The sequence below is a fragment of the Nothobranchius furzeri genome, chromosome 11 (genome assembly GCF_043380555.1).
Source record: "Nothobranchius furzeri strain GRZ-AD chromosome 11, NfurGRZ-RIMD1, whole genome shotgun sequence".
Classification (NCBI taxonomy): domain Eukaryota; kingdom Metazoa; phylum Chordata; class Actinopteri; order Cyprinodontiformes; family Nothobranchiidae; genus Nothobranchius; species Nothobranchius furzeri.
Genome location: NC_091751.1, coordinates 33,514,864 through 33,529,784, shown reverse-complemented (window position 1 = coordinate 33,529,784; position 14,921 = coordinate 33,514,864). Strand labels below are relative to the sequence as shown.

General features: G+C 45.5%; 1 protein-coding gene across 1 annotated transcript in view; it reads left to right on the top strand.

Annotated features, from left to right (window-relative positions):
* Positions 1 to 7,698: 7,698 nt before the first annotated feature.
* LOC107383400 (E3 ubiquitin-protein ligase TRIM63) overlaps positions 7,699 to 14,921 on the top strand; it is an 8,012-nt gene continuing 789 nt past the window's right edge. Inside the window, exons 1-7 of the mRNA XM_015955990.3 lie at positions 7,699 to 7,970; positions 10,487 to 10,659; positions 12,795 to 12,969; positions 13,666 to 13,761; positions 14,399 to 14,632; positions 14,711 to 14,733; positions 14,869 to 14,921. The exon at positions 14,869 to 14,921 is cut by the window's right edge and continues 69 nt beyond it. Of these exons, the coding sequence (XP_015811476.1) occupies positions 7,851 to 7,970; positions 10,487 to 10,659; positions 12,795 to 12,969; positions 13,666 to 13,761; positions 14,399 to 14,632; positions 14,711 to 14,733; positions 14,869 to 14,921 (874 nt within the window). The 5' untranslated portion in view covers positions 7,699 to 7,850. The remainder of the gene's footprint in view (positions 7,971 to 10,486; positions 10,660 to 12,794; positions 12,970 to 13,665; positions 13,762 to 14,398; positions 14,633 to 14,710; positions 14,734 to 14,868) is intronic.

Here is a 14,921-nt window from a genome sequence, read left to right as displayed (position 1 = left end):
TAAATAAAATCAGTTCTGCATTAAACTCTTGACTTTTATTTTGGTTTACAAATGAGAATTGTTTACTAGAGGGTATCCCGCTGGGTCTGAAAAGTCTTAAAAGGTGATAAATCGGTTTTGGTCAAATGAAGACCCTTAGAAAGTATTAAAAACTATTATCACATCTTTACTCAGGCTCAGCTTGTCAAAAGTATTTTCTCCGAATTAGCTCTCCAACAGTCAAGGAAATGATTAAAGATCTAAATAAAACTTTGAGCTCCATCGTTTAAAGTTCCTTCTCCCTTCTGCACAGCGGTTCCATGGTTGCTAGGCGACAAAACGTTCGCCGAGGGAGAGGCGGGGAATTCATGAAGGCTAGGCCTGTCCAAATTCACAGCCGTTAACATCCGGTCTACCCGGCCGACGGAGGACCCAGCCCACGTTGGCCGGGTAGGCTGGGTCCTTCGAAGGATGCAGACCCTGAATTGAGACACAGCCCACGTGTCTGCAGCATGGTTAGACATGCATTTATATAGTTTCAGAAAAAAAAGTTGATTTGGGGTTGACTTGCTCTTTAATACAAACCTAAAATGTTACTACAATGTAGGTCAAATATTTTAAAATATCTTAACTACAAATATCAGATGGGAAAAAGGGAACTAAATACCATTCTAAGGCATATTATTGAGACTTTCATAATAAGAAGCTGTTATTTCAGCCTCATAATTTTGTTGTTTTATTTCATATTTTTAGCAGCAAACCAGTTTTGTTTCACTTGAAGTATTGTCAAATGGAATATTCAATTAATCACCAGGGGTCTCATTTATCAAACATTGCGTAGAATCCTTACATAATCCGTACTTAAGCTCAGCAAAAAAAATGTACTTATGTCAGGTAGGTTTGTGATCTATCAAACATGGAGAACACACAGCTGCACGCAATCTCCGCTTCATTAATCAGAAACTATGTGGAAAGTTTCTCAGCTACATTTTAGTCACATCCCACCCTCACCACGCCCACTTACTGCCATAAATAGTCAATGCAAAGTGCCTTGTGGATCTCATGCATAAACATAAGCCGGCTGTTGCAGCGCTCCGCCAATGATGATGGCGATCAAGGAAGCCCAATTTCACAGAAGCAGAATTTGAGGTGCTTGTGGGTGAGGTGGAGAAAGGAAAGGATGTGCTTTTGCAAAACAAATAAAAGAAAGTCCACGGAGTGGCACAGCATTGCTGAAGCCGTCAATGGTGTGAGTTCTTCAGAGATCTGTGGCGGATATAAAAAAAAAAGCTCCAATTGGGATTCAATCCCCAGACTTCCAGGTGAAAGTCATGCACCAGTCACCCAAACAGAGATCTCCCTTGTACAAGTAGCCAGGGCGCATCATCAATCGGGTCACAGTGACAGGACACACACTGTCACAGACGCATGACATTCTGTCTCATTCTGTCCCCCTGGTGATATTCAACATTCCGTATTCTGCGCTTCAGGCTGTGTGTGTGTGTGTGCGCGCACGTGTGTGTGAGTGTGCGCGCATGTGGGGGGGTCTTGTTCTGTGTGAAAACGAAGCAGTACATGGGATAATGCTGCAGGATTTCATAATTTTATCCTTCTCAGCACTGCAGGTGCTCTCCATGTCCAAAATGTGCGTAAGAAAGGTCCTTAGTCAGCTTAAAGTTGCGCACATTTTTGTGCGTAAGAAAGGCCCTTAGTCAGCTTAAAGTTGCGCACATTTTTCTGCTAAGTTTTCTTTCATAAATCCCAAAGTTTGCGTGGAAAGTTGCTTATGCAGTTTTCCGACCCCGTTTTTTGTGTAAGCAACCTTGATAAATGAGACCCCAGAAGCTTGGATTAGAACACTTTGGGTTGCAAGATAACCCACTAGGTGAGTCCTGGTTAGATATAGAACAGACACTTTGCAATACGATAGAGCTTTCAGACTTACCGTTTATTAGCTCAAGCATAAGAAAACATGAAGGCTTCAAAAGTATTAGTATCAGCACCTCTCTGACAGCATGGTGGGAGTATCTTAAAATGACGGAGTCTTCACTAGTACCATGCAGACGCACACCTATCTGGAATAATCCTGATATTTTGCAAAATTATAAAATGATGAACCTTCCGGACTGGAAAAATAAAGGAATCCTATACCTGGAACACATATATGAAGGATTGGACTTCATCCCATTTAACAGAATAGTCTCCCAATTTGGAATGGATAAGAATAGCTTTTTAGAACATCACCAAATTAAATCTGTAGTAAAACAAAAATTCAAACTCAATAAAATAGAATTACAAACACCACCAAGGGTATTTGACTTCTATAATCTCAAACCCCCCAAACTACTGTCTAAAGTATATAAGAAACTGTCCAAAATAGATGATAGAATAGCAATCCCTATTGAAAAATGGGAGGTGGATCTATCAGTTAGCTTTGACCAGGACTTCTGGTCCCAAACTTGTTTAAAAACTTTTAAAATGTCAGACACTCCAATTTACAATTAATTCAGTACAAAATTCTACACAGAGTACACTATACAGGTCATCGGATGTTCAAGATGGGGTTTGTGTCGTCTGACACCTGTACACACTGCACAAAAAACATTCCTGACTATTACATTCATGCACTGTGGTCCTGTCCACCTGTCCAGGAATTTTGGGGTAGAGTGTGTGAAGACCTGTCAAAGTGTCTGAAATGTCATATCCCAACCACCCCCTCTCTTTGTTTACTGGGAAACCTGGACGATGTCCCGATTGAAACATCTGTGGTTCACGTGGTTCTGACTGCCATAAGCATCACTAAGAAAACTATCCTCTTGAATTGGAAAAATAGAGAAACTCTCTGCATTAACCAGTATAGAAATCTTTTGTTAGATTGTATTACACTTGATTTAGCCTCTGCTTCCACTTCAGATCAATCTCTCTGGGCTCCTTTGATCGGTTCCATCACATAGCGAGGGTGGGGGACTGTTGATGTTGTCCTGCGGGATGGTGTGGGTGGGGGGTGGGGGGTCTGAGTTTGGAGTATCCGGATGTTCCCTGGAGGTGGGTTCACTGGGGGTGTCTGGGACTGGGGGGCCGTTGCCCCCCTCCGGAGGTGCTTGGGTTGCCTTGGGTGGTGGAGTACTGGCGGTTGTGAGTGGGGCCCCTTGGGGATCTTGGCGGCGACCATGGGTCACTGCCTGACGGCTGCATTGCCCCTGGGCGGGTCTGGGTGGGGGCCTGGGGGCTCGGAGTTTGGGGGTGGCCGGCCCCGTGTGGGGATCTGGGCGGGGCCTTGGGGGTCGGGTCCTGACATGTATGCTGCCGGGAAGAAGGCAGGAACATGCAGCAGTGCCTGGCCCAGGTTCGAGGGCCTCAGGCAGACCTTGGCTCCTCGGCCGTTCCATCACAGGGGAGGGGGGAGGTCCAGGAGGGGGAGGACCCAACCTTACCTGGTTGTCCCATGTCTTATATATTCTGGAAGTTGTGCAAATGCAGGGATGGGCATAGATATTCTGCTGGGGTGGGGCTGGGTTGGTGCCCTCGGACTCCGTGAGGCTCTGTAATGCTGCTGCTTTGGGCCCTGGCAAGATGGGCTGGGGTCTCCATGCCCTGGGTGGCGGTTGACAACAGAGGTGCCTATTGGGGCCAGTGGGGGAGCTGGCTCCCTGGAGGGCTAAGCCCAACCAGCCATTCCTCCCCATCTCCGCATATTTTCTCTCCTCCTGCTCCCTCACATCATCACACAAACATACACATAGGACCTTGGGGGGTGGGCAAGTCAGGGAGTGCGGGTATGGACCCCATTTCCGCATTCCTGTGGCAACCTGCCCCCAATTTTATTTGCACCTTATACACTTCCACTGATGACATTCCACACAAACACACACTTAGGGCCTTGGGAGTGAGCACATTCAATGGCATTTGGCAGGGGGATATCTCAGCCTCCTCCCGGGTGCCGGTGCCCACTTCCAATTTTAAACTGCACTTAGACACCGAGGGCTGAGGGTGTAAGTGGGGTGGTGCGGTGGCATCAGCTGGCATAGGCCGGATGATGCCTGCACTGCTCGCTCACCACAGCCATGGAACACACCTCATGATCACACAACACTATATTGGAGCAGGCGGAGGGAGACTTGGGGTCTTAGCACACCTCTGTTGTCGCTTGGCTTCCTGGGGCTGGAGGCTAGGAGGGAGATCTGGCCATCTGGTTGGGGTCTGGGGTGGTGGGTTGCTGTGCTCAGCGTTGGGCGGGGGAGCCTGCTCATCAGCACTCCAGCAGAAAGAGTCAAACTCTGGTTACCGGTGATGGTTGTACCCAATGTGCAGCAGTGCAGCAGTACCGGGACCAGAGTGAATAGGGTGTGTATGGGGAGCATGTGTGGGTGTCCGGCGTGCATTTTTGTAAGTCTTGGGTTGTATGTGTATGTGTGAGCATGAGGGAGGGAGTGTGTGACTGTGTTTGTGTATGACTGTATATGTCAGGTGGGGCCCTTGACTCCTCCCCTCTCCTGGAACTTCTTTTGATGATATAGATCTTCGTCCCCCCTCCCCCTGCCACACCTGGTGTGGGGGGTTGTGCCTTGGTCTGCCTGAGTGTTCATGGCAACTGGGTTTGGGGGTTTAAGATTTTTGGCATCTGCCTGATCAATCCCGGTGGCTGCCTGGTGGGGTCTGGGTCCCTGGGCTTTGCTGGGTCCCCGGAGGGGGTGGTCGCCCCTGGGTCCCGGGCTCGGCCGGCTAGGGGGTGGGAGGCTACAGGCGGGCCTGTGGGCTTGCCGCTGATATCTCCCGGGACTCTGCCGGCTGCTGGTTGTGGCCCCCCGGGGCGATCCTCTGTGCCTCTCGAGCGGGGCGGTGGCCTTTCTGGTTGCAGTCTCCTTGGGGTTTCTGTGTTCTGGGGGAGTGCCTGGATCTCTGGGACTTGGACCTCCCCCCATCTCCTACGCATCTTTGGGGGGAAGATCTGTGGTCCCTCACACTCTTTGTTGGACGCTCCTATAGAGAAACCTTACATAAACAAGCGTGTGTACACACACAGGTGCTCACATGGTACCCTCAAAAGTATGGGCTTGGGCACATTCAACACAGGTCTTAAGAGTATGGTGGGCACTTAATGCACTGTGATTTATTATCGTGTGATTCTTCAGTTAAACAATGTTGATCATATATTTCTTCATCAAGTTGACACAGTGATAGCTTGATCTTGTATTGTCGTTGTGTCCCATTTTTTTGTTCTTTTGCTTTTTTTTGTCTTTTTCTGCAGGTCTAGAAGCAGACTCTTGTTCATTATTGTTTATTTTTGTGGAACCCCCCCCCCCCCCCCCCCCCCACCACCACCACCTTTTGTCTTTTCCTTTCTCTTTCACCTCTGTCTCTGTGTCTGGTCGGAATTACAAAGCATTCAAAAACAATAACAATAAAGTTTTAAGTATCAGGCATGACATTAAAAGCAGACGCTTTGATGCTCCACCTGAGAGTAAATCTGTGAGGCTTGTTACCAGCATTCAGAGATCAATTCTGTTTGCTTCACAGCCAGACAGGACACGGTAAAAAAAAAAAAAAAGATTAGAACACTTTACGAAAAAATATTTTGCTGCATCCGGGGCACCAAATGACCTCATTTTTCCGCTCTCAAACCTTATCCTCTTGTTATTTTACCTTCCCCTCACCCCTATCCTAACCTTAACCATCTTGCTAGCTAACACGTTACCCTTACAGTGACCAAGTGTTTGTTTCCCACATAAAATTAGTTGGGTTTGGACCAAGGCAACGTGAGGGGGAGGTTTCAACTACCATGGTGGAGGTTAGAAGTAGAAGGTATTTTTAACCTCCCCCTTGCCAGATGGTATGTTCTAACGTTCCCCTAGCCTGGGCGGCAAATCCAGCAATTCACGGTCAGAATGCATGGGAAACAAACGCTTGGTCACTGTGAGAGTAACGTAGCAAGAGGGTTAAGGTTAGGATGAGGGGAAGGGGAAGGGGAAGGTTATAGATAGCAAAACGTTAAGGTTTAGGTGCGGGTAAATTAGCTGGTTCGGTGCCGCAGCTGCGGACATCCCATCACGTCAGTTTTACACTGCGTTAGGCTCTGCAGTGAGAAAGGAGAAAACCCCGTTTTCGTACATAAGTGACGAAAAAGGGCACTTTTGGCGTCACTGAGTAGACGCGGAGGATGGCTGACCAAGCGTTTGTTTTTGACGCGCTGGGAGTGAGAATGTGTTGTTTTATTACACCGAGCACAGCAGCAGTTTCCCAAAGTTGTGATTCCCACACATATAAAACATTCTGGTTCTGATGCAAATTCTGAATCTGATGGCTCAATTTTTAATGTAATGTCCCAGAGGGATTTTTTCTCCACACTGTTAGAAGCTAACAGTGGATTTATTATATTAGTATATCAGTTCATAAGTGTAATTTAGTGCCTTTAGTACCCTTTAGTGCCTTTAGAACCCTTTAAGTTGAAATGTATCATATGGGCTAAGACCCCCACCCCACCTACCCACCCACCACCCCCACCACCACACACACACTTTGATTTTGCCATTGTTAGTGAGTCAGGGTAGGACGATGCTGCTGGTCTGTCTCACCGACTCCAGCTCGTCCAAGAGAGAGCCGTTTTATTTGTGACCAACATGGGATTAGTGTGTGTGTGTGTGTGTGCGTGCGTGTGCGTGCGTGCGTGCGTGTGTGTGTGTGTGTGTGTGTGTGTGTGTGCGGGGGCGTGTCCAGGGAGTGGCCTGGGGTAGCACATGCCACCCTTAGAATCTGACTGGCCACCCCAGGTGCCACCCCACTAAGTTCCAGTTTAAACTGACTTTACATTGTCGACAAAAGGCTTGTGTTGTAAACTCCAAAATAGTGTGGTTGCATGCACCTTTCACCTTGTTTTCTAGCCCAGGTATGTAGTATTAATATTATTTAATATTTTTTCATATTCACATACATAGTATTTAGAGTCCCACTCAACTCCAGTTGGTGGCAGTGATGCAACAAGAAGTGACTTGCTAACCACCACAAAAGTAGAAGATGAAGAGGGGAAAAAATGGTGATTGTGCTATATTAAACTCAAAAATTCACTAGAAAGTACATAAATAAATAAATGATTTGTGTAAATAAATAAATAAGCATAACCATTGGTACCACCCATGAATAATCAAGTGCCCCACATGGGCCACCCCATTTTAAAAGTCCTGGACACGGCTCTGTGTGTGTGTGTGTGTGTGTGTGTGTGTGTGTGTGTGTGTGTGTGTGTGTGTGTGTGTGTGTGTGTGTGTGTGTATGTGTGGGGGGAGGGGTGTTCAAGAGAGGGTGTTTGCCCAGGGCACTAAATGGGCTAGGACTGCTGCTGTGAGTGAATGATAGGTTAGTTGTAAAGCGACCTGGGGGGCTGTAGGACTCTGCTACCCTAACCCAGACACAGGTCATTTACCATTTCTGATGCAAACACCTATGGGAGGTAATAAAATATAAATGGGAGGATTTTTTTCCTACAGGCTGGAGATTTTTATTGTGATTAAATAAGACAGCTGCTGGCAGCCATGTTTCAGGCTCAGATGAAACTACAGCCTCTCTGTTACCAAGGTGATCTAGAGTCTGAGTTACCATGGGGATATAGCCGTGTGAAGGTTCTGGTTCTGTTTGGAATAGGAAGAACCGCAGCTAGCCAAAACTCTGCATGCTGTCTCTTTAACTATCTTGGTCCTGCCTCCCCCTCCTGTCCTCTGTCCTTCTGACCTCTGACATATACGGGCATGCTGTTGTGGCAACAGCTGACGTCCTTCAGTCTAAAAACAGAGTGCTCCGTTCCAGTTCACTGCTGTTAGGCTGCAACACTCCCTGCGGCTGATTTCACACACTTTTTGTCTCAGCCGTCCACTCCTGTCCTCATGGAGAGCCTGGAGAAGCAGCTAATCTGTCCCATCTGTCTGGAGATATTTACTAAGCCTGTGGTCATCCTGCCATGTCAACACAACCTGTGTCGAAAATGTGCCAATGATGTGTTTCAGGTGAGACAAACCAATTCTAGGAGGAGTCAGGAGGGTGGGGTTAGATGTTTCTAGATGTTGTGTTCCAGGAGCCTCTGTAAGATGAGCTACTACAACACTAAAGGAGTCTGAGCCGGTGGGTATCTGGTCCCGCCCTGTACGGTGTCAGAGTTACACAAGATTACGGTTCAACTGTGTGATAGAGAGAACCATTACCGCTCACAGAAGTAGCTCAGTGTTATTAAATATGACTCTGCTGCTTTCAAAGTCTTGTTCTCAATCAACTCCAGCACAGTTTTCATTAACAAGTGTTAGATAAACATTAGTGAAATTATAATGTGATCTAGTCATAATTCTATAGTTGATTTTAACATACATTTTGGTTAATGTCAATGACCTAATAACATATTTACTGTCGCCATCTCACTGATAAACAGCTAAAACCGAACAAAGTGAGCTTTGAAAAGTTGACTTCGCTTATGAACAGGGATAAACTCATGGATGGGGCTCCTCTTTGTCCCAACAGCAGGTACAAACAGTGTGCCGGGTTCCCCAATGCTTGTTCCACTCTATGAGAAAAGAAAAATAAGGCTGATAACAAAATTGAACGTTCTGTCAAAACTTAATGTTAAAAGTTTTTCTCAACACCGAACAAACACCCCTGCTCCAACACAAGAGTACATGGCAATAAAAGAAATGAAATGGGTTTTATAGCTTCCATTAACGCTTGAAAGGCTGTAGTTGGTTCAGCGTCCAGGAAACAGCAGAGAACGTCTCGACTAGTAGAAGCAAACTGTTAGCATTAGCAACTCCACCACACATCAGAACTCCTCCAGGATTGTGTTATTTGTAGAGATAAAACATCAAGCATCAACAGAGTTGGTGGTAGAGTCACGTTGCTGTTAACCAATCAGAGAAGAGATGTCCAAAAATCACGAAATAAAAGTCCAGATCCTTTCGTCTGAAACTTCTTCCTGCTCGAGCTGACTTCTACATCCTAAAACAGGCAAGTTCTTCAAGTTGTTCCATGTCGGCCGCCAAATATCTTTTTACTTTTGAGGGGGTAATGGCGGTGCTGTTGACAAATTTACAGAAAGCGGCGTTCTGACCAATCACTTTCGATTCAAAAATTGGTCTCGGCCACCCTCTGTGAGCCTGTTGGAGAGCAGTTGCGCCAACACATAATGGCGTCATGTTTCTCCTCACCATCACAAACAGAGAAGTTTAAATTAGGCTTTATAAGGCTTTCATTCCCACTAGACCACTGCATTTGTATTAAAATGTGAATAAAGTTGACCTTCAGAGATAAAGAACTTGAGTACTCTCCACCGTCGCTGCATGCTTGCTTAGTATGAGTATTGCTGTAAAGACTCTGACACTAGTCAGTGACTCGATGCAACCTGCTGGGTTCCTTATACAGGAAACTTTTTACTGATTGGCTTAATGAACTGACCTGTATTGGAATGTTTACTGTGTGAAGGTCCTTGAGACGACTCTGGTCCTGGTTTGGCGCTTTATAAATAAACAGAATTAAACTTAGTACCTCTGTCTGTTAATGTTTTAAATAAATGCTCAAGTCTAAATTGTCCAAAGTTGTTACCAAAACCATTTCAAACCAGCACCATTCCTGAGCCAATGCCATTTCAACCATTTTACTCTGTTGTAGCTCTGGTGCTAAGCACACCCAAAAGGGAGCCTAATTCATGCCTAATTACTTCTATTCCATAGGTTCCCTACTGCCTAAACAGTACAGCAGAGTGGCCTGCCAGTCTGAAGTTGCAAGTGGAATAATCTAGCCACAGCTGGCGTATTTGCTGCAAAGACTACAAATCCCATAGTGATTTGCAGCATTAAAGCATCACTTGATGTGCTCCCCCTTTCTGTTTACAGTTATCAGCACAGACATATATACGTAGATGCCCCGTGAACTAGTGCTGTCTATTGGAGCTGCCGTTGTGGCCGGCCGCCATTATAGATGGGTCTCCATTCACCCCCAGTGCAGGGCCGTTTCAAGGCACTTGGGGGCCCAAGGCAAGATGGACTTTGGGGGCCCCCTCCTCCAAACTGAAAATTCAACCACACATCAGTTTTATACATTAAATTACCTTTATTCATCTTTAAAAAAAATTCTAAATCCTTGTCATCTACATGAACTGTTTTTGTTCACGAGGATATTGGAACTGACACTGTTGCTATTTTTAACACCAACTGTATGCGATAATACCGGCCAAACCTATTCACCAGAGGATTTGATCCCTTTATTATTATTCTTCTGCGGACGTTAATGTGGATCAGCAGCAGCAGAGTGCACCCTCACAAATTTTACATCAGAATGAGGGGCTTGGCTGTTATTTTTCGAAGTGTTTTGATTTACCATGGCGACATAATTAGCTGAAATGTTGGCCTGCCAATTAATTCATGAATTATTTAAGCATAATGAAATGGTCCCTAACCAGCACTCTTAACATCTGCATCACATTTCTGACACTCAGAATGAATCTGTTATCTCTGCTTCTGAAATGCCCCACCCCCTGCAGGCATCTAACCCTTACCTGTCAACAAGGAGTGGCACCACAGTATCCTCTGGTGGACGTTTCCGCTGTCCGTCCTGCAGACATGAGGTGGTCCTGGATAGACATGGAGTCTATGGATTGCAGAGAAACTTGCTGGTGGAGAACATCATTGATATGTACAAACAGGGGAGCACTAGGTACAAACACACATTTCATCTGTTTTCATGTTCAGGTTACCTGTGTTTTAGAGACTGAGGTCCCCTGGTTTTACAGTTTTTTTGTTGTTCCATTGGGCCACATGTTGTTCATGAATGTGATGTTAAAGTAGCTAAAGCATACACTTATTTGAGTGTACCTTACTTGTGCCATTCACAAATTAACATCCCACTCAGGTAGCATCATAGAGGGAAACGACTGGTGTTTAGAAAGCTAGTTAACAAATCTAGCTCAGTTCTGAGCTGCCCACTAGATTCAGTTGAGGAGATGTGAGGAAGGAGGGTGATGGTGAAGCTGATCTTCATCTCGGAAAAACCCCGTCCACCCACTGCGTTCCACTGTGGAGACCATGGACAGCTCCTTCAGAGGCAGACTGAGACATCCCAGCTGTAAAACAGAATGCTGCCGTAGTTCACTCATGCCCTCTGCAGTAAGAGTGTAAACGCCTCACTTTAAGCTGCAGTGGCATTATCCTGGTACACAATAGCATCAATGCAATACTCACTAAGTGTTCAATCCTGGATGTACATTAGTATGTCTGTGTCCCTTATGCTGCATATTTTTGAAAACTCAATTTTCTATTTTTATTTGTTGTTTCTAGTGGTTGAAGGTTACAATAATACCTTATTGCCTTTGTGTATTTGCCTGTACTTTTATTATTTTTCTTCTTCCTTTTCCATAAGTGTGTGTGCTGCTGTAACGAGTTCATTTCCCCACTTTCGGGTTAATAAAGTCTATTCTATTCTAAAAAAAATTGGAGGAAGGCTGGAACAATCAGTGCGAGTAGAAGTTGTAATTAGTGCAAACAAGCTGCCAACGTTAGTATCTTGTTTGCACCGATTACAACTTCTTCTCTCGTTGACTGCTCCAGCCTTCCTCCTTTTTTTTATTCTGATTGTTCACTGGCTGCTGGGCACTGATTAGCGAGTGGATGATGCACAGAAGATCCTGTTTATGATTTTGTATTTCATTTTATTCTATTCTATTCTATTCTGTTGGGGATTGCAGCTCTGTTTAAGCATGTAGGGTCTGCCAGTGCCGCTGGTGCAGGGTGCTAGGGCCCACAGGCTTTTGGGGGCCCAGAGTGGGCCCATACCAAGATACATAGAATTTTAGAACGGCGTTGGGCAAAGCCCATTGCTACGGTTTCAGCTTTACCTTGCAGATATACTAACACACCATAAACTTCTGTCTGCCTGATATCTACACTCTACACTAGAGTAATGGGTAAGGGACTGAATAGGTTTGACTGAAAAATGGGCGCTACTCCTCCTCACCCTGTACTTCGAGCAATATGATTTAATTTAATTTAATTTTTCTGACCCAACTGTTTCATTTCTGCAGCTAATGCAGGCAATTGACGAAAAATTTCATGTGCAGCTCAGAGTTACCCGTCATTTTTCAAATAAAACCAGTATTGCACAGTTTCTGCAGGAACCACACCTTTATGTGTTAACACGACAAAACACAATGAAGGTGTGGAACTCTGAAAAACATTTTTTAATGATTACTAATGATTCTAATGGGTCACTGAGTGTTTCTGCAGGCTGAACATGAAAATAGTCTCCTACACCTAGCTCCTGCAGTAGCTTCTGATAGAAAACAGAGGGTGAAACTCCAGGATTAGAAATGCCTGACAGATCTACGTCACACTGTCACTTATCATTCATGGACTCACCCATCTTGGCTCATGACGGGGAGGGCTGTTGTTGGTTTAGTCCAGGAAACAGCAGAGAATGTCTCGGCTAGTAGAAGCTAACTGTTATCATTAGCAACTTCACCACACAGCAGAACTCCTCCAGGCTTGTGTTATTGGTGGAGATAAAACATCAATGTTGTTGAGCAAACAGATTCAGTGGTAGAGTCATGTTGCTGTTAGCCAATCAGAGGAGAGATGTCCACATATCAGGAAACAAGTCTCCAAATCCTGTCCTCTGAAGATACTTTCTCCTCCAGCTGAAACAGGTACACCTGACCTTTTCCCACCCCCTGAGTATTAGAGACCACTGCATTGTATTGATTAAATGAGTGAACCACACCTTTACGTTGCCCAGCTCCAGTTAAAACAAACATGTAGGTCATCGTAGCCACCAGGGGTCACTGTGGTGTGTTTCAGTAAGCCAGCTGTGGAGGTGAAGCTGGAGCAGCCGATGTGTGAGGAGCACGAGGGTGAGAAGATCAACATTTACTGCACCACCTGCAGCGTTCCCACCTGTTCCCTCTGCAAGGTGTTTGGGTCCCATAAGGACTGTGAGGTGGCACCGCTGAACAACGTGTTCAGCAAGCAGAAGGTCTACAACACAACACAACACATCATGACACGACACGACACAACATGACATAACGTAACACAACACAACATAATTAAATACAACACAACACGACAACACGACACAACTATTGTGGAATTTTTCATTTAGTGCGCTACACGAAGGAATGCAATAAAGGTCCTTCAAACAATGACCACTGAATTATTCTTGTTGCAGCAGAACAGAGACAGCACTGAATTACGGGTCACCTTCACTTACATGTATGAACTCACACCTCGCTGTGTGCCAGACTACGTTGGAAATAAAGTTGGTAATACATCAGATGTTCTGAAAGCATCCTTAAACTGGTGCCTCGCTGAGTGCAGTACCTTGTAAACACAGTCTTATGTCTCTGCCCCTTTTTCATTTAGGATTATTTGTGAACATGAATTGTTTTAAAATAACTTTTATTTGATTGAATGAATAAACGAAACAAACGAACGAATGAGAAGGGGTTCACCACACTGACAGTAGCAAGGCTGCCTAACCACACTACACCACTCCCTCCTTCCACCACCATTAGGTCCAGTAGGTAAGGAGGATAAAGTGGACCGACTCCCAACTACTGAACCACCGTCTCCCCAATGCATAAAATGCTACACAACTCAGCCTAGCACAGCAAAAAACGGCTCAACACATTGTTTTGTTCTTGTGGGTCATTGTGTGTTGTGTGTGCAGGCGGAGCTGACTGATTGTGTCTCCATGCTTGTTGGGAATAATGAGAGGATTCAGGCGATTATCGGTCATCTAGACGAGACCTCAAGAGCTGTTGATGTGAGTTCAGCTGACTCTTCTTAACTCCTGCTGACTCCTGCACTGACCTCTGGATAAGCCCAAAGGAAGAACAACAGTCAGGAGACAGTTCCTGATGGTTAATGGAACAAGAACCGAGAGGATCTGCATTAGATGTGTTTCCATTATCGAAACTTCAGGGTAGATTTGCAGCAACCTCCCGACATGTGTGTGTCTCCACCTGAGCGAGCCGGCCTAACGGCCCTTTTCAGCTTCCTTCTGAGTTCCTGCTCAGGAGTTCCTAAAAGGTTCCTAAAAATGGAACGGCCCAGTGGAGTAGCTGAGAGGACCGGGACTTCCTATCTCCTGGTCAAGTTCCCCGCCCCAGGAACTACCCTGGAGGTCTGGTGATGGAAACACGCCTATAGAAACACAAAAGTAAACAGATGAAATGAGCTCCTGTTGCTGAGGGATCAGCTGTTAGATTAAGGTTTTTGAATTAGAAGCCATTTTTTAACGGACACAAAGGTCACACTACAGAAGAACTCATGTGTGTGTGTGTCTGTCTCAGAATCAACTGAAATCTGCTGTTTTATCAAATGAAGTTCTTCGACCAGGTCTGGTGGGGTGGGGGTGCCATGGCAGTGACTCCCGCTGACAGATGAATGTCTTCCTGCAGGAGAATGGTCGAAGGCAGAAGTCTAAGGTATGCGAGGTTTTCGATCACCTGTTTGCTCTTCTGGAGGAGAGGAAGGCCGAGATGATGGTGAGGATTACTAGTGAGCAGGAGGAGAAACTAGACTACATTCGTAGTCTGAACAAGAAGTACAGCGAGCACCTGGAAGGAAGTGTCAAACTGCTGGAGACTGCCATTCAGACCATGGATGAGTCTGAGATGGCGGTGTTCCTCCAGGTGACCCTGAATCCAGCATTGAACTCTGATGTCACTGTTTGGGTTTTAATGATGTTTTTCTCTGAACTTCCTTCACAGGCAGTCAAACCTCTTCTACAGAAGTGAGCACCTGTTCATGTAGTCATGTCTTGTTCTTGTTAAATGTAAAAACGTTTGTAGTCAGCAAGTTGTTTTTGTTGCTTTCATGCCTGACATGTTGTTGACTTGTTTGTTGTTTTATTTGTTTTCCTGCTCAGACTGGTTCAGGCCACCAGTACATCTCACCTAGACAAAGTCCAGCCTGGCTACG